General features: G+C 38.5%; 1 protein-coding gene across 10 annotated transcripts in view; it reads left to right on the top strand.

The window, feature by feature from the left end:
- Positions 1–18271, top strand: part of ADAMTSL3 (ADAMTS like 3) — a 261150-nt gene extending 242879 nt beyond the window's left edge. For all 10 annotated transcript variants that reach the window (XM_054042181.1, XM_054042182.1, XM_054042179.1 and 7 more), the window contains exons 25-31: positions 172–291; positions 2033–2245; positions 6968–7151; positions 11148–11352; positions 12709–12818; positions 15545–15759; positions 16286–18271. In XM_054042181.1, coding sequence (XP_053898156.1) covers positions 172–291; positions 2033–2245; positions 6968–7151; positions 11148–11352; positions 12709–12818; positions 15545–15759; positions 16286–16395 — 1157 coding nt within the window. In that variant the 3' untranslated portion in view covers positions 16396–18271. The remainder of the gene's footprint in view (positions 1–171; positions 292–2032; positions 2246–6967; positions 7152–11147; positions 11353–12708; positions 12819–15544; positions 15760–16285) is intronic.
- Positions 18272–18957: the final 686 nt, after the last annotated feature.

The raw sequence follows: 18957 nt of genomic DNA, 5'->3' as shown, positions 1-18957 counted from the left end.
AAAGAAAGAGATGTTTTTTGTGTTCTGGTGCATTAATGTACAAGATGATGATCCTAAAGAGTTCCAAAATACTGTAATTCTTCTGTTTCATAAATAGAACCTTGGACAATTTGATCAAAATCATCCTTGTCAATATCTTTTCATCAAGTATTATAATGCATTGTTTTCCAGAACAAAAGTTTCCAGGGACTAACACTGTATCAGCAATAAGTAGCAGGAGGAAGCGTGTCCTGATGGCATCTGGAATTGGTACAAATATTAGTGTGATACATGGTGATCTGCTAAGGATAGGTATGTTGCCTTGGCATCATTCTTGTTAGAATTAAAAGTTTTGTTAGTAATAATTTTATTTAAATGGAAAGGACATGATTAGGATGGCCCCACCACAAAGACTAAACCCCAAGGAATATCTATTTTTATCTCTTGAGAAACATAGATTCATAGATTCTAGGACTGGAAGGAACCTCAAGAGTCCAGTCCCCTGCCCTCATGGCAGGACCAAATACTGTCTAGACCATCCCTGGTAGACATTTATCTAACCTACTCTTAAATATCTCCAGAGATGGAGATTCCACAACCTCCCTAGGCAATTTATTCCAGTGTTTAACCACCCTGACAGTTAGGAACTTTTTCCTAATGTCCAACCTAAACCTCCCTTGCTGCAGTTTAAGCCCATTGCTTCTTGTCCTATCCTTAGAGGCTAAGGTGAACAAGTTTTCTCCCTCCTCCTTATGACACCCTTTTAGATACCTGAAAACTGCTATCATGTCCCCACTCAGTCTTCTCTTTTCCAAACTAAACAAACCCAATTCTTTCAGCCTTCCTTCATCATCAATCAGCAATCAGGAACTGGTCCCGAAACTCTGCCTAGTCACCGCAGTCTACACTGCCCCAATTGTGGTGCATTGTGATGGAACAAGCAATGGTGCTGTGTTAGGGTCTGCAGTGAATTCTCCAACATTATCATTAACTGCTGTTTAAAAATTGTACCAACTGACAAAATATTGCGCTAGTAATTCAGGACTTATTTTAATTTTTAAAAATATAGAAACAAAACTGAAGAAGGAACAATAAATATATAACAGCCATATGAGCGATTTTATTTTGTTGGTTCTTAGTTGCTCACAACCATCTTGCTATTTAGTGTAGTCCTGCATATTAATATAGCTGTGCCAATATATCATGATTGCATGCTAAACTGATTTATTTTCAGCCAAATTTTGTCATTCTGAGGGGTTCACCACATTCCTGTTGAAATATTGAGGGTTCTTCCAATTTTCCTATGGGCCATCATCTTTACTTCTGCCTTGGTTTGTCAGAGCCCTGATTTGTTAGCCTTCAGGACATGCTATCTGCTTTCTTAGATTTTTACTTAGGAGGGAGAAAATAAGAAATGATGGAGTCTAATTTTTATAAAAGGAATTTTTCAAAAACTGTTTTAAAAATGGTAACTCTGCATATCACAGGGTCTTTCTAAATGAATCATCATTGGACGGAATAGTGAAGTTTCTCTTTGAGCTGCCCTTGAAAACTGTGAGAGATCCACCTGGACTGTAGACTTGATTTTGAGTTCTCCATCTAAACTAATATGTCAGTTTCCATTCTTGTCTGTTTCTATAAAGTGGTATGCAGCAACATGTAAGCCACATTTAAACATGGTTCACAGTCTTGGAGTGAAATCCTGACTCTGTCAAAGTCAATGGGAGTTTTACCATTGACTTCAATGGGGTCAGGATTTCACCTTTGGTTCATAAAGAACATAATAAACTCTCACTTAAAGTGGAGGGAGAATGTAAATTATTGTGGCAGATACACAAAAGAGCCTCACTTTAGCTAAGTGGAAGATAGCTCACCTGGGAGCACTTGAGACTAGTTTTGCCTTACCTCAGACTTCTGTAAATTAATACATACCCCTCTTTTTACTTATACTGCTGCGAGAAGCTTCCACACATCTATGCACAAATAGAAAACACAGATATCACAATATATACATTAAACTTAGAAAAAATACTAAAATGCCATTGATTTCTAGGTTGTCCAGTGCATCCTAATCACGGAAATATGATTCGTTGGTTCTTCAGAAATCGTCCCGTTGAGGAAGTTAAAGACTTGGTATATAGAGCCTTGGTTGGGGGACGTATCCTAGAGGTGAACACTGTGTCTGGTCAATTTGCTGGACAATACCGATGTCGGACTTCAACTAGTGTAAAACCATTGTCTGTTTGGGTAAATGTCAAGAAGGAAGGTTTGTTGAAAATTCTATGACAAATTCTTACTTTTTAATATTTCTCCCTAATGTTTTGACAATTTTATTGCTCTATTGCTTACATATAAAGTATTAAGCCCCCAGTTCTGTAAACACTAATGTGTATACTCAACTTTATATATGTGAGTAGTTCCATTTCAATCAGTTAAAGTTAAGCAGGCACATGCATGTTTGCAGGATCAAGGCCTTGAATTTTATGTGAACGCTCATTTTATTCATTTATTTTATAGTATTTTATCAAGAAGCTAAAATAATACTCCTCAATTCAGTGACTTGATATGTTACACCGATATTAAATCAGGCCAACCATACACAAACTTCTGCTTCAACAGGCCATATATATTATCATTGTGATAGTACTGTCTGACTAACAAAATTGTCTTTGGGATAAAGATTGAAAATATTAGATGCTTTAGAATGTGTATGAAAAGTTATTAATTATAATATTAACATTTCATTGGTATTACAATGTTAAATCTATTCCAGTGCTTGCCCTTAAATTTACCAGTTTACCTTTAATAAATAGATAGGGTAAACTGGCTGTATTACTATACTACTCTATATTTACTATAGGTCCTACGTGGAAAGTACTGCAGATACCAAGCCGATGTTAATTTTAAAGCTATTTTAAATTTTTGAGAGTAACCAGTAAGCCCCTGATCCTGCATTGTGATATGTGCATGTACAGAGCCCCATTAGCTTCATTCGGCTACACAGTGTAAGAATGGGGCCTGAGAGAGAGAGAGAGAGAGAGAGATACCTTACATATGTGCTTACAGGAGAGTAGACCCCATCTGCAAACACTTTATTGTGAAGTTCATAAGTCTTGAATGTGCCCTATAATTCATTCATATTAGATAATAAGAGTGGGGAGTGTGATTTTGAAAAGTGCCTAAGAAAGCTATGTACCCAAGTCCCACTGAAAGTTTCAGAGTTAGGCGCCTGCCTCCCTTAGACATTTTTGAAATTCTCACCCAATAACTCAATATCAGGAGAATTCTAAAGGGATTTTAAAAGCAAATGTTTTTGAAAATTGGAATCAGTTACTTATCATATATCTCATGTACAAGGTCTTTCATTTTCAGTTTTTACTAATTTTTTTAACCAAAAAACCCCAGGGTTTACAAAAGTTATTATACATTTTTTACCAATTTTCACCTGAATTTTGGACCATTCAAGAACATGAGAATACTGATTATGTTAAAAAAAAATCCAGTACATTACAGTAGGTATGTATATATGTAGGCATACGTATGTATACATCAGTACTCAGCTCCTCAAAAAAAGAAGGGCTGGAACTTGCCAGATCCGGCTCCCTGCTCCAGAAGGAAAGATGGTGGCTCTGTAACCTGAGCAGTCCATGTAATTCCAGGCTGCCAGTTCTCCTTCTGGAGTGGGCCTGAAAGCAGAAGAGGTGGAGAAGGCAGTGTGAGATGGCACCCTTGCCTCCTCCACCTCTTCCATTTCTAGGCCTGCTCTGGAAGGAGAGATGGCAGGTCGGTTATCTGGGCCACACAGGTTACCAGTCTGCCATCTCTCCCTCTGGAGTGGGGAGCCAAGTCTGGGGATCCCTGGATTCCATACAGGTTACCAAGCAGCCATCTCTCATTCTGGAGTGGGAAGCTGGGTTGGAAATACTCTTCCTTTTCTCCATTTGTTGCTGTTTTGTTGTCCTCTTGTCCCCTAATAATTCTGATATTTATGCAGAAAACTGTGAAGTTAATTTTTTACACTGATTTTCACCCCCTTTTATTTTTTTATTATGAACACTGATAAATTTTAAACCACATAAAAATCAAAAATAAAGGGCCTTGCTCATATTTTACAGATAGCAACATGATTTGGCTTACTGTTTATTGACAAAAGATCAACAGAAGATATAATGTGTGATCCTGCAATCCTTTACTTTGATAAGTAGGAGTAGTCCAATGACAGCCACTAGACTATGTATGTGAATGAGGACTACTTTAGTATGTAAGGGCTTTCAGGATCAGAGCCTGAGTTATCTGATTACTACAATGTAGTCATTTTACTAGAAATGTATCCATGGTCAAAATATGGCCTACTGATGACAAATCTGAAATTAAAAGTAAAGCTCAGTATTAATTTATTAAGACTATTAGAAAACATTACATGTGAGGGTCTCACTCCATGAGTGTGTATGTCATTGAAGCTAGTGGAGTTCTGCATATCGCTCTAGTTAAGTATATGGCATCTGGTGTCTTTCATCTGCCTGCATTTTGTTTGTTTACCAATACATTTCACGTTGATATTGGTCAGCATTTTTACTGGGGATTTTTTTTTCCAATCATGAGCTTTGATTTTGAGAATTGCACATGTAAATGGTTCATCATTTAGATATCCAAACCTTTTTAAAAATGCGAGGACTTCTTTGGTGGTTTTTGTACAGTAGGCATACTGAGGGCACTGCTGCACAGTGGCATCATAGTTAAACAAACAATACAGTTTCTCCATCACTGTTGCAGCCAGTAAATTTAACCATTTCTGCTTTGATATTATTTTAAGAAACCCAGAAGTAATTAGGAAACACTGAAAAACAATAAGTTAAAGAATTCAGTATGTGCTGTAGGATTGAGGCTGTGGACACAGCTGGTAGCTATCAATTATTCTTGTTTCAGAGTAACAGCCGTGTTAGTCTGTATCCGCAAAAAGAAGAACAGGAGTACTTGTGGCACCTTAGAGACTAACAAATTTATTAGAGCATAAGCTTTCGTGGACTACAGCCCACTTCTTCGGATGCATAGAATGGAACATATATTGAGGAGATATATATACACACATACAGAGAGCATAAACAGGTGGGAGTTGTCTTACTAACTCTGAGAGGCCAATTAATTAAGAGAAAAAAAAAAAAAAAAAAAAAAAAATATAACCGCATTTGCTCCAATCCCTCGGATAGAGACAAGCACCTACAAGATCTCTATCAAGCATTCTTAAAACTACAATACCCACCTGCTGAAGTGAAAAAACAGATTGACAGAGCCAGACGAGTACCCAGAAGTCACCTCCTACAAGACAGGCCCAACAAAGAAAATAACAGAACACCACTAGCTGTCACCTTCAGCCCCCAACTAAAACCTCTCCAGCGCATCATCAGAGATCTACAACCTATCCTGAAAGATGATCCTTTACTCTCACAGATCTTGGGAGACAGACCTGTCCTCGCTTACAGACAACCCCCCAACCTAAAGCAAATACTCACCAGCAACCACACATCACTGAACAAAACCACTAACCCAGGAACCTATCCTTGTAACAAACCCCGATGCCAACTCTGTCCACATATCTATTCAAGTGACATCATCATAGGACCTAATCACATCAGCCATACCATCAGGGGCTCGTTCACCTGCACATCTACCAATGTGATCTATGCCATCATGTGCCAGCAATGCCCCTCTGCCATGTACATTGGCCAAACCGGACAGTCTCTACGCAAAAGAATTAATGGACACAAATCTGACATCAGGAATCAAAATACTCAAAAACCAGTGGGAGAACACTTTAACCTGTCTGGTCATTCAGTGACAGACCTGCGGGTGGCTATATTACAACAGAAAAACTTCAAAAACAGACTCCAAAGAGAGACTGCAGAGCTAGAATTGATATGCAAACTAGACACAATTAACTCCGGTTTGAATAAGGACTGGGAATGGCTGAGCCATTACAAACGTTGACTATCTCCCCTTGTAAGTATTCTCACACTTCTTATCACACTGTCTGTACTCGGCTAGCTTGATTATCACTTCAAAAGTTTTTTTTTTTTTCTCTTAATTAATTGGCCTCTCAGAGTTAGTAAGACAACTCCCACCTGTTTATGCTCTCTGTATGTGTGTATATATATCTCCTCAATATATGTTCCATTCTATGCATCCGAAGAAGTGGGCTGTAGTCCACGAAAGCTTATGCTCTAATAAATTTGTTAGTCTCTAAGGTGCCACAAGTACTCCTGTTCTTCTTTTTGCAATTATTCTTGGTTATTACAGAAAAATCTGACTCCTTCTGTAATCACATAAAAATCTGTCAACATTGCATAGTACTTCATCTTATACCAAGTGTCAAAAAAACGGGGGAGTGTGTGGAAAGGAAATCATTTGGAATTGTGACCAAATATAAGGGCTATAATTGTTGGAGATGACCAGTCTTTAATATAGTGGGTTCTTTTTTAAAAAAATAAATCCTTTTTCATCTTGCCAAATGCTTTAGTGGCAAATTATTTATGCATTAGGTGCATTTTCTATAGTTTATACCAGGCAAGATTCTCTTAAATCTTGAAATTATGCAAGAGGTCTGAAGTAATGATAAGATCTATACAGAATAGGCTCTTTACAGCACAGCAAGAAACATGGAGATTATTATTTACAGTTTCCTTTTTTAATGCTCACTGTATAAAGAATGCTATGAAAGCCTTTAAAGAGATTCATCAGTTCCGACTGTGAGCAAATTCTATCCTTCTGCACAGACGCTGATCCTATTGACTTCCGTGGGAGGTTCATGTACATACCTGATGGCAGAATTTGACCTTACATGTTAGACAGGAACTAAGATTTTTTCCACAACAAGCGTGGTAGCTATCTGTCTTACGGAAACTGCTGTATCACAAATACATTTGCTACACAATTACTATCTATAATGGTTTCTCACACTAATTTTTATTTGCATTTCTTCTCCTATTGACAGACTATAAATGGGAGTATGCTGAGTGGAGTCCTTGCTCTGCTACCTGTGGGAATTTAGGAACTCACTTCAGAAGGCTGCAGTGTGTGAATTCCAAAGAACAAAAAGTGAATGAATCATTATGTGAAGACCGTCAGAAGCCAGTGGTTAGTTATCAGTCCTGCAACATACATGACTGCCCTGCCAGGTAAACCCCTTCCTGATGTGTTTCGATCTGTATTAATACTTCCTTTTAAAATATGCTCATGAACCCCTGAAATTGTTTCCATGTGTTCTACTGTGACTCTGAAATATACTAGCTTTTGTACAGTGATGAGTCCTAAGGCAAGGGAGATGTGAAGTGCTGCCATCAGCAATTACAGGGATACTAATTCTTCTAGACTCATAGACTCATAGACTTTAAGGTCAGAAGGGACCATTATGATCATCTGGTCTGACCCCCTGCATGCCGCAGGCCACAAAACTGTCCCCACCCTTCCCTTGACTCTGCTGATGAAGTCCCCAAATCCTGTGTCTTGGTGACTTCAATTGGCAGAGAACCCTCCTGCTAGCGATCCCTGCCCCATGCTGCGGAGGAAGGCGAAAAACCTCCAGGGCCTCAGCCAATCTACCCTGGAGGAAAATTCCTTCCCGACCCCAAATATGGCGATCAGTAAGACCCCGAGCATGTAGGAAAGAGTCTCCAGCCTGACCCTTGTTAGCCATTATACTATTTACCTGCCATTGCTCGGTATTCCTCAGCTAATGTGTTTTACCATTAAACCATTCCCTCCATAAACTTATCTAATTTAATCTTAAAACCAGACAGGTCCCTCGCCCCCACCGTTTCCCTCGGAAGGCCGTTCCAATATTTCACCCTTCTGACGGTCAGAAACCTTCGTCTAATTTCAAGCCTAAACTTCCCCACTGCCAGTTTATATCCATTCGTTCTCGTGTCCACATTAGTACTAAGCTGGAAGACAGGGCCGCATTCAGTCAGAATTTTAAGCAACTTGATATTGGAACAGCAAGGTTCAGAGCTCTAAATTTCAAAGTATCTAGCAGAGGGGTCATCCTGAAGTCATTTTTAACACCAAAGTGGACTCTCAAGATGGAACAGTTTATATTTGTGGATTAGATGGTAAAATCCTTGTAAAACATACTTGCTTAAGGAAGTGTTAATGGTAATGAATCAAACAGCTGAAATATCGATATACTTGCATATTACTTTTAGATTTAGATATATTTTGGCCATGCATTCTGTCTTAGATAGACTTGAGACCTTCCCAAAATTTCTGCCAGTTTCCGAGTGGAATGGGGACATCCCCAGGGCTCGCTAATCTGTCCATGACGTAGCTCGTGTCTAGCTCTGCTTGGGTTCACAAGGTGTTTGGAAGAGAGTGCTGCAAGGTGTTATTTCTCTTCCTTGTGCACTTGCACAGGAGCCAGAGTCTTGGTGTTTGCACTTGCAGAGGACAAAGTTAGAGTGTGTTTAGCATCAGCAGTGGTGCTAGACAGCAGAGCTTGCCATGGACCATTGTTACACACTGGCTAGCAGAACAGGGTTGATGCAGAGGGGGAATATGTACTGTAACTGCTTATCTGTATGATCTACCTGTCGTGTTCCTATAGGACCTATCACGATAGTATCTCAGCCTTTCAGACTGTGTTGCAGCTCCCTTTCTGGCATGCAGTTTCTCACCAATCTTGTTGGCCTTCTGGCTAAGTCAACTAGAATGCCTCTGGGGACTGCTCTTGGGACATGTCCATACATGTGATGCAGACACACCAAAAGCTTTAACTGTAACTGCCAAGAACTCAACTCCAGTTTTACCACTCACCACGCCACTGCTTGTGAGGAACTTTCCTCCCTGTCAAAGTTCTGTTCCCAGCCTGCAGCAGGAACACTTGCTGCCACATGAATACAAGCACTCTGCATCTCCTGTCAGGAAAGGGCGTCTCCTAACTGCCAGCAATGTGAAATTCACAAGGGAGAGAAAACTCATGCACATGTGTTGGAGTTGCTGGTCATTGGAAAATTGTTGGAGGGAAGTGTTAAGTCATTAACTGACATTGTGGAAGTACAATTGCCAATATGTTCTAAAACCTTTGTATTCTAAATATATTAAAAAACAAAACATAGCAACAGATAAATAGAAGAAGAGATGTCTTTATATTTCAATATTGGCAGCCAAAAAACAGATCACTCTAAATTGGGAGTCTGAACTCAAGCCATCCCATAACAAGTGAATTTCCTGCCAATGGAAAAATACTAAAATAGCAATAATAATCTGAAGGAGTTTGAGAAGCATGGACTCCACTGCAAGCTTTCTTCTAAAATCAGGCCAGTCGACTCAGGTGACAGAAAGAAGGAGAGTAATGTAAATACTTAGGGGATTCATGCACCTCTGAGAATTCCAAATACGTATGTAATGAACTCTGGCACACAACTTGGCAAACTCTATTAAACTGGTCCGAGAGCAATTACATCAAAACTCTCACAGTTAATTCATATGACAAAATATACTAATACCTAAGTTCTCTCTGACCTAAAATATTCACTAAAGTGCTTTAACTTACTGTTTTACTTGTATTGTATATTTTGCATAGAATTATTAGAATTTTAAAATATATCTATTAATATGCATATAGTTAATTAGAATTAGAATTTTGCATTTGTTCGCATGAATTGAAATGTTTGTTTCCATATCGACAGTACTTAATTTTTTCTATATTTATATTGGTATTTTGTATTAGAGAAGAATGAAAATATTTGAGTATATTTCCTTAATAAAAACATTTACTTTTATAAAAGAACCCTGTGTCTCTTACATAAAAAGGGCCTGCTGATCCCTAAGAAATGGGTCTATCAGGAGCTGCTAGTGACTGGCACAGACTCTCCCTTTTCCTGTTGCCTCCAGTATGGTCACTCACCAGGGAAGTTGAAAGCATTTGAACCTCCAACTCCATTCCCCACATAAGTGGCCTGTGCACTGCTGTTAACCCACTGTACCACTCCCAGGATGACTCATAGAAGTATATGGAATTTAAATGTAAAGCAAAAGTCGTAGGCACCGATTCAGCAAAGTATTTCAGCGTATGCTTATCTTTAAGCTCATGCTGAGACTTTAGCACATGCTTAGCATGTACTAAGTACTTGCTGAACTGGGGCCTTACTGACCTATTGTACAAATACTGTAAATTTGTACAGTACTTGAAAGAAAACTGAAATGAAGCAAAGAACGGGTGTCCCATTTTTAAAGGCAGTAATCCATCCTGAGTGGACAAACTACTCGGCCACAAGGGAACTAGATAATTGCTGATTAGAATAGCATATCCCTCCTATTTTCACAGTTATGCTACATGTAATTTCCCAATTCCTATTTTTAGGTTGGATTTAGAAAAATATTAAATAGAATAAATTGAACCACCTCTTGCTTCTTCTGTTGTGCCTGTTGTTCCTAGCTGTTCAGATAAACACTAAATTATTCAACATATCATTGATAGAAAAATGTTCAGCTCAGTCCTTTATATAACAAATTTTGGTGACCTGTGACACCTGTTACTTTAATTACATTTGGGTCACTACATGTCATCTTATAATATAAGCTGTGAAAGAGAGGGTCTGTTATTAGTTCAGAAAGAATCTCTAGATTCATAGATTTTTAAAGCCAGAAGGGACCATTATGATCAATGTTGGATTCTCTGTAACTTGAAGTCTTTAAACCATGATTTGAGGACTTCAGTATCTCAGCCAGAGGTTAGGGGTCTATCAGAGAAGTGGGTGGATGAGGTTCTGTGGTCTGCAATGTGCAAGAGGTAAGACTAGATGATCATGATGGTCCCTTCTAACCTTAAAGTCTATGAGTAATCATGTAGCCTGACATCCAGGATAATACAGGCCAAAGAAATTCACCCAATAGTTTCTGCATAAAGTCCATAACTTCTGTATGGCATATTTTCTTAAAAGGATGTCTTCTGAAAATCATCCCTATCAGTCCTGCCTCAGAAGAAACATTGCTTAGGAGGTCATAATACTGGCTCATATTTTTCTCATGTTAAGGAGCTGACTTTAGGCAAACGTCTGTAACTTGCAGCTACGATAGTAAGTTCCTGTAGTTTTTATTTTTAGAGAATTTGCTGTGATATACTATTGTGTTTGCATTACCTTCCTATTTACTGTCTGTTTCTCTTACACCCTCAGATGGGTAACTAGTCCATGGTCTGAGTGCTCTGCTTCTTGTGGTAATGGATTTCGGCAACGACAAGTAACTTGTCAACAAGCAAAAGCAAATGGCACTACATTGATGTTGTCACCAGTTGCCTGTGTCAACAAGGATAGTCCACTGGGAAAGAAAATGTGCACAGTTCATTCATGTACAGAGTGGATGATTCAGTCATGGGGACAGGTAATCTATCCTTTAAAAATCTTGACTGGAAACTCACTGTAAATACAGCTATGCCATCATACTGCGATCTTCAAATTAATGTTCTGACCTCCATGCTTGGTAGTTCTGTTACTGTTGGAAATCTTTGTAGATATTTCTTCATTTTACAGTAGTTAATATTATTTGTTTTGTACCTAGAAGGCCTTAATCGGCATTAGGGTCTGTTGTGCTAGGTGCTGTCCACAGGCATATAGGAAGAGCCCCAAAGGTGTAGCTGATGTTAGCTTTCAGACAATGTTTTACAAGTCTTGGCTCCTTTATTTTGTTATGTCTAGTAAGTTTATTTTATCAGTCAAAGAAAATTCTGTGGAAATGTAGGCTGGGTATATGCAAGTTTTATCTGACAAGTGAGTCCTGCACAGAAAACAAAACATACGCTTTGAAACCCTAACGTTAGCATCACTTTATTTTACAACCTGGTCCGTTTTTCTCTCCCTCCCTCCCCAAAACTGGTACAGTGCTTTTATTGCACTTGTACTGGAACTGTAGCTGAATCTGTGAAAAGGCAGGTGTGTGGATGTGCTTTAACAGTAGATGACACAATATTTTAACAAGAGGAATTGTGCTTTTTACTTTCATGTTACAAATTGCAATAGCTTTTGAATTTATGATGTTTTTTCAAGAGGACTGGGATGGTGTTTACTATTTGACCTTAATAAACATTTCAGAAACTTTTCCCTGAATATTCACTCAAATAGAATTGATTTGGGTTCAGCTATGATTATTTCCCTTTAATGTCCATCTTCAGCAGCTGTTTTAACAAAGGCATTTACCAGAAGAACTTGCTTGAAGAAATGGTTAATTTTAAGTGAATTTTAGAAACTATTTGTAAAATGCAGATTTTGAACTTGTACATGCAAATATTCATACTGAAAGCCTGATTCTAAGTGATGCATATAATCAAACATGAAACAGATTCATGTGCCTGATTCTAAGTGATACATATAACCAAACATGAAACAGATTCATGTGCCCAATCAAAATTAACAAATACAGTTTGAATTTTAAATATCAAATACTCACAAGAAACTGCTTGTGAGCAATGTACAGACCAAGAATTATTGACAAATAATTTCAAGTAATAATTTCAAAAGCGTCTCATGGACAATTCACAAACAAAAAAAAAAAAGGATATATTGGCAAGTTAAGTTTTCACTGTGAATTATTTTCTTAGCTCTGTTTACTACAGTATAACAAAGAAACAATATTTTAATGGACCATACACTAATATCAAAACAAGCAGGTAACTTACATTTTATGTGGACATACATAAAGGTTATATTTGCTAACAGAAGATTTTTTAAATTTTATTTTTAGTGTTCTGGTCGCTGTGTAGGCCATGCTGTGGGTTTACAGCACCGTCACATTATATGTCAACATCGCAATGGATCTGTCGTTCCAGACTCTTATTGTGATGAAAGAAAAAGGTATGCAGTTTGAAGCAGTACAGAAACTGTCCTGCTTTAGATAATACTTTTTACTTTTAGTGTCTTTCATCCAATATTTCAGTGCACTTTTATAAACAATGAATTAAGCCAATCCCCCAGGAAATAGGTAATTATTATTATTCCAGTGCTACAGATTGAGTAACCTCCAGGTCTAGAGAAGTTAACTGACTTCCCAAGTGTCACTCAGGGTATGTCTACACTACCCTCCGGATCGGCGGGCAGCGATCGATCCAGCGGGGATCGATTTTTAGATGCGATAAATCGACTCCCGAGCGCTCTCCCGTCGACTCCTGTACTCCAGTGCCATGAGAGGCGCGGGCAGAGTCGACGGGGGAGCGGCAGCAGTCAGCTTACTGCGGTGAAGACACCACTGTAAGTTGATCTAAGTACGTCGACTTCAGCTACGTTATTCACGTAGCTGAAGTTGCATAACTTAGATCTCCCCCGCAGTGTAGACCAGGGCTCAGTATGTTAGTGGCAAAGCCAGGAATAGAACCATGGAGTCTTGAGTCCCAGTCCCATGTTCAAAGGACACTAGACAACATTAACCACACAAAGGACAATGTTAGTTCAGGATAGGGAGCAGGGTCCAGAAAAATCTAAGGATGATGGACAGGAAAGAGAGAGATGGAGAGAAAATATAGAATCAAGATGCTTAATTTTAGGTTAGAGATTGTATGAGTTTTTTTTAGGCATCACTTGAATTAATCATCACTGTTAATTGTAAGCTGAAAAAAATCAGAATAAAACGCCACCCTTTATTATTTCTGAATCCCCCTCATCCTTGCATTGAACCCCTCCCCTGCTGAAAGAGAGGGTAAGGGCACTACTTGTCAAACACCACAATACAATCCAAGCCCTACATTCCTCTAGCACAGAAAAGTCACTTGCCTTTTCACTCTTTGATTCCTAAATGGGCCACAGTGCGTGTTTTTGTCTTAGAACAACTTACTGACTGAACAGGTCAAGAGAAATGGGGTATTTTTTGCTCTGTGACACACATATATTGTATATGATAGATTTTTACTTTTTTTAATATCCTACTGTATGTTTGGGTCCAGTAAAAAATTAAAATTAAATAGGTCTACCTTCTTGTAGAGGCCTGCCATCGTTTTCTTGTCATTGTTGAATTGGGCCTCTCCTGATAATCCTGATCTCAGAGTACTGTGCTGAAGATTAAGTTTTGTAAAATTACAAAGTTCTTCTGGGCATCATAATATGCAGCATATGGATCACTATGCTTCCTCTAAGTGTATGATGCCAAAGTATACACCATTTTGCATTTAGGCCAAGAAATATAAAATTGAATAAAGATGAGCATATGACTCTGATGATCTGTTCTACAGAGCCATGTTCTTTCTAGGCAACCTTTTGTTTTGTTTTTAGCTTCTAAGTAGCTCCCTGTTAAAGGAAAACTACAGCTTTGACATCAGAACAAGATCTTAATTCCAGCAGATTGTGTTGGCATATGTGGGATTTTTTGGCATGTGCTTAAGTGTTTTACTGAATCAGGGCCTACATAGGGTGGGCATAACCTCAAAAATTAATAGGACAATTTGCCCAATAATAAGGACTGACTTAAACTGACCTGTGGGAGGAAAAGTTTGTCCCATATGGGATCAAATGTCTAGGTGAGTAGGTGAACAGATAATGAAAAGTATGGGAAAAACATGTAATCTGCACATATACATTTGACTTTTTATCATGTTTTTAGATTAATTAGACCTGAATCTGTGAATATTTCTCTCATAAAAGTGTTTCTACATTGTGGTATGTAGGGTAATTGTAGCCATGTTGGTTGCAGGATATTAGAGAGACAAGGTGGGTGATGTGATATCCAGTATCTTTTACTGGACCAACTTCTGTCGATGAGAGAGACAAGCTTCATTCAATAAAAGAAATTACCTCACCCACCTTGTCCTTCTAAATTGTGAGCATTTTAAAGCCATTTTCACTAAACATTAGGGCTGAAATCTTTGCCCCATAAACTAAATGTCAAAACTCCCCCTTACTTCAACAGGCCAAGATTTCACCCCAGAAGGTAAAAACGTTTGAGACGTTTTAGTATCAGTGGGAGGATGCTATTCTGTATTGAAGAGAGTGCTTATGTATAAAGCATCTATAGCAGTGGTTCTCAAACTGGGGCCGCCGCTTGTGTAGGGAAAACCCCTGGCGGGCCGGGCCAGTTTACCTGCCGGGTCCGCAGGTTCGGCCGATCGCGGCTCTCACTGGCCGCAGTTCGCCGCTCCAGGCCAATGGGGGCTGCGGGAAGCTGCGGCCAGCAAATCCTTTGTCCTGCGCCACTTCCCGCAGCCCCCATTGGCCTGGAGCAGCGAACCGCGGCCAGTGGGAGCCGCGATGGGCCGAACCTGCGGACCTGGCAGGTAAACAAACCAGCCCAGCCCACCAGGGGCTTTCCCTACACAAGCGGCGGTCCCAGTTTGAGCACCACTGATCTATAGCATTCAATATGTTAAATGGTGAATTTACTTTAAAATGAGGTTTTGTTTTCTAACTAAAAACTTTCTTGTTGATATTTTGCATAAACACCAACAATTTCTTCTGTCGCAAGGCAAAGGAGCAGTAGTTAAAATAAACTGGGACACGTTTCTTCTCATTTTGTGATGACTGATATATAACAAATAACTCTGTGCTAAGAAGCATCTAGCACAGAAATCTTTAACTATCGTGTTTTTTCTTCACAGATCAGCTGTCAGAAGAAACTGTTCTTCAGAGATGTGTGATGTGTATTGGCGGACAGGTCCATGGAGGCCCTGCAGCGTAGACTGTGGAAGTGGATTCCAGTCACGACGAGTAAACTGTGTACACAGGAAGAATAATAAACCTGTGGCTGACCAGTACTGTGGGTGGAGGAAGAGACCAATGACCTGGCAACATTGCAATGTCACTTCCTGTGGCAGTACGTAAACATTTATTTATATCTGAGCATAGTCATAGTTTGTAGTAGTTATACTTAGAGAGCAACTCCAAACTGTACCCTAATGATTTTGCAAGCATCTGATTGCACATCAGTGGTAAAGCTATTTTCTCCAACAAACACTTCATTATCCCTGCTATACTTTTCTCCAGTTCTGGGTCACTTTGATATTTAAGAATTAAAAGCACCAGTTAAAATCAGGCATGTTATGGGTTAATCATATACAGGTTTCCCCTACACAGCCGTGCCAGTACAACTCATTTATGAATCTCTGAGCACATTGCTGATTTTACTAAATTGTGGGGTAGTTTTGTGAAATGAACAATATATGATGAGATTACCAGTCATTTTATTTGTGACAGCGTTTGAACCCCTGTTGCTAGAGGTGAAATGCTAGCATAGTAACTGTTACCATCAAACCATTGTTTGTGTGAAACTATGATGATTAGTTTTACTATTAATCCCTTATTCATTATAAAGCCTTTTAATGTTTAAATATATTTTTCAGAAGGCGAATGCAAGGATACAACTCACTACTGTACATTTGTAAAACATCTAAAGTTATGCTTAATAGACCTCTACAAACAAAGGTGTTGTCAGTCATGTCAAGAAGTGTAATTCTTCTGTGGAAAGTTCATGATGCTGCAGTGAAGAGATGAGAAAACAGGTTCATTAAGTCTAGACTGTTCAAAGAATATACTTGTAAATAAGACAGTAGGCATAATAGTTAAATGGATACATGGGACTGATGAAAAATAGCATTGTAGATTGATATGCTTGAGAGGAAATTTTGCTGGAAGCGTACATTGGCCACTTTACTGCAGTGGAACTTGTAATGTTTCAAACATTTTCATGTCTGGATTAAGAGGAGAATATCATGGCACATCATCTGTAGAACTTCACAGGTCATCATAGTACAATTTTATTGGGGGAAAAATAACATTATCTAAAAAGGACCGGGTAATGCTTACTTCCCTTTACTTATAAGAAAGTCTAAGTCACAAAATCCTTTGAAGAATTTTGGAATGCAGCAACTGATGTCACTTTTTATTTTCATTGTGTTATCACATTTAACAAGATATTTAAATTTATAGACGCATTGGCTTGTAGCTATAAAGTTTTTGACAGTGATTACATTTTCATAAACAGCCTGAGCTTAAACTATGAATAAGGGTCAATCTTACAGGACAATAATAATCTATTATTGAGATCAGCTGTCGGCTGAATACACAGCAGTACATTTCATTTTCATTCCTGTATTTATGTATATGCACTGTAGATGCTGTTATGATTTTCAAAACAGCAATGGATCTGTTTTTGAATAAATGAGGTGTAGTTTTCCTTTGCTCCTATTCTTGTACTCCAGTCTCACTGAAATATGATCAAAGTTGAGGCATGATTAATCTTCTCTACTGATTTTAAATCAGACTCAAGACTTCCTTATAAGAGCTGTGAATGAAGTGTTCATGAGCACTATTGTCTTGCACATAGTCAAATGGGGAACTAAAGCCAATAACGGGCCAAATGTGCCTGTCCAACTCTATCCCTTCAATAAATATTTTATATTTTCCAGTCATGGAAAAAAGTAAGAGGAAAGAGTTGTTAAATATGAAGATAAATGTGTAAGAAATCAATTTCATTTAAGTTGATTTTTCATCATGACCATTATCCATTCAAGTCTTTTGTGTGTCAGTAAATTCTGACTATGACATTCTTAAGTAAATCTTTTTCTGGACTGCAAATTATATGCCTGATTGGGCTAAACATTTTGCTTTATCAAAGAGAAGCCGGCACAAGGCTGAAGATGGCATTTTTTTTCTTTTGCAGCTTCCAACTGTTGCTCAAATTGGAAGCCTGAATGCATATCTTGAATTGGACCCTGCGTTAGTAGATTACTAGACTGCATTGAATTGTGATTAGTAGGCATGCTGTAAGAACAATTTTAGAAACAGTATTCCTATACCATGGGTTTGCATCACTGAAAATTAGACTAGCACTACTGTATAGAAAGTGTTTAAAGTGGGCAGTTGTGTCCTTGCTGACTGCAAAGGGAGGATATTCCTGGTCATTACCTTTTTAATCAATAATGGGTCTTGATTGCTTAAGCAGTTTTTTAAATTAAAAGAAAACACTTGTAAAATACTTTTGTATATATTTATTGTCTGATTTTAAAGTGCAATATTTTGTTTTGTACAGTGTGTAATAAAGATTTTGGGACATATATTTTTCTTATTACCAAAATTTGTTATTCATGTTTTTCCTTTGTATTTAAAGTTTTTAAATGTTAACCCATAGCACTCCTTTGCTGCTGTTATTTTATCTTTGGTTAAGTATGCATGCTGTTTGGAGGCAGTGCTGTAAATGATTGTTATTGCAATTGGCATGACATTCCTCTAGGTTATTTTTACTGCTACTCCAGTAACCAAGGAGGCTAACATTTATCTTTCATTGATATTTCTGAAATAAACTCAACTTTAGTTATTCATCTGCATTATTACACAGAGATTGTTTATTAAGGTCATTTTCATAGAAGCTATGTGGCTGTCACCGGTCTTGCGTTACCATTCTGTTCCTTCCCTATTTTTAACTTCTCAAAACCAGCGATATTTCTCTCATTTTGCTGGTTTCTGGACCAGATCTTCAGCCCCACTACAGTCTGCCTGGCACTGCTCTAGAGATGCGATGCAGATGTAAAACTGCCTTACATAGGTCGGAGACTCTTCCAGTACCAAAAAACTCTTGTGAGCAGCTCTATAATACACTCTCACTCTTTCTCTCATTCACACCTTATAACTCCTGGCATATGGAACATGTCTGGGGGTAGAGGGGAGGAGATAGCCAAAATGCTGCTGTGCGCTTGCAACCCCAGCTGCTGAAACAGCTCCTTGGACGCCATTGCAGATGGGTGTGAATTAGAACACATCTGAGGCTGTTGTAAATGGCAATGAGCACTGAACCAGTTCCAGAATCAGGATTGCATGTAAATGTGGAGTACAGCCCTTCCGCTGTTCCCTGCTCTGCTGAGGAAATAATGGTGTTTGAAGAGTAATCCTAGATGTTGTTAATGAAATACTTACTATACATGGAATCCTATTTTACAGTATCCTTTCTGTGCTGCCAACTCGCTCTTTTTCTGAGTATCCTTTAGAGATAAGGAATTCTGCATGACAGACCATTATA

Source organism: Malaclemys terrapin, chromosome 10 (genome assembly GCF_027887155.1).
Source record: "Malaclemys terrapin pileata isolate rMalTer1 chromosome 10, rMalTer1.hap1, whole genome shotgun sequence".
Taxonomy (NCBI): Eukaryota; Metazoa; Chordata; order Testudines; family Emydidae; genus Malaclemys; species Malaclemys terrapin.
The sequence above is the reverse complement of the archived record's forward strand: the minus strand, read 5'-3'. Positions and strand labels throughout refer to the sequence as shown.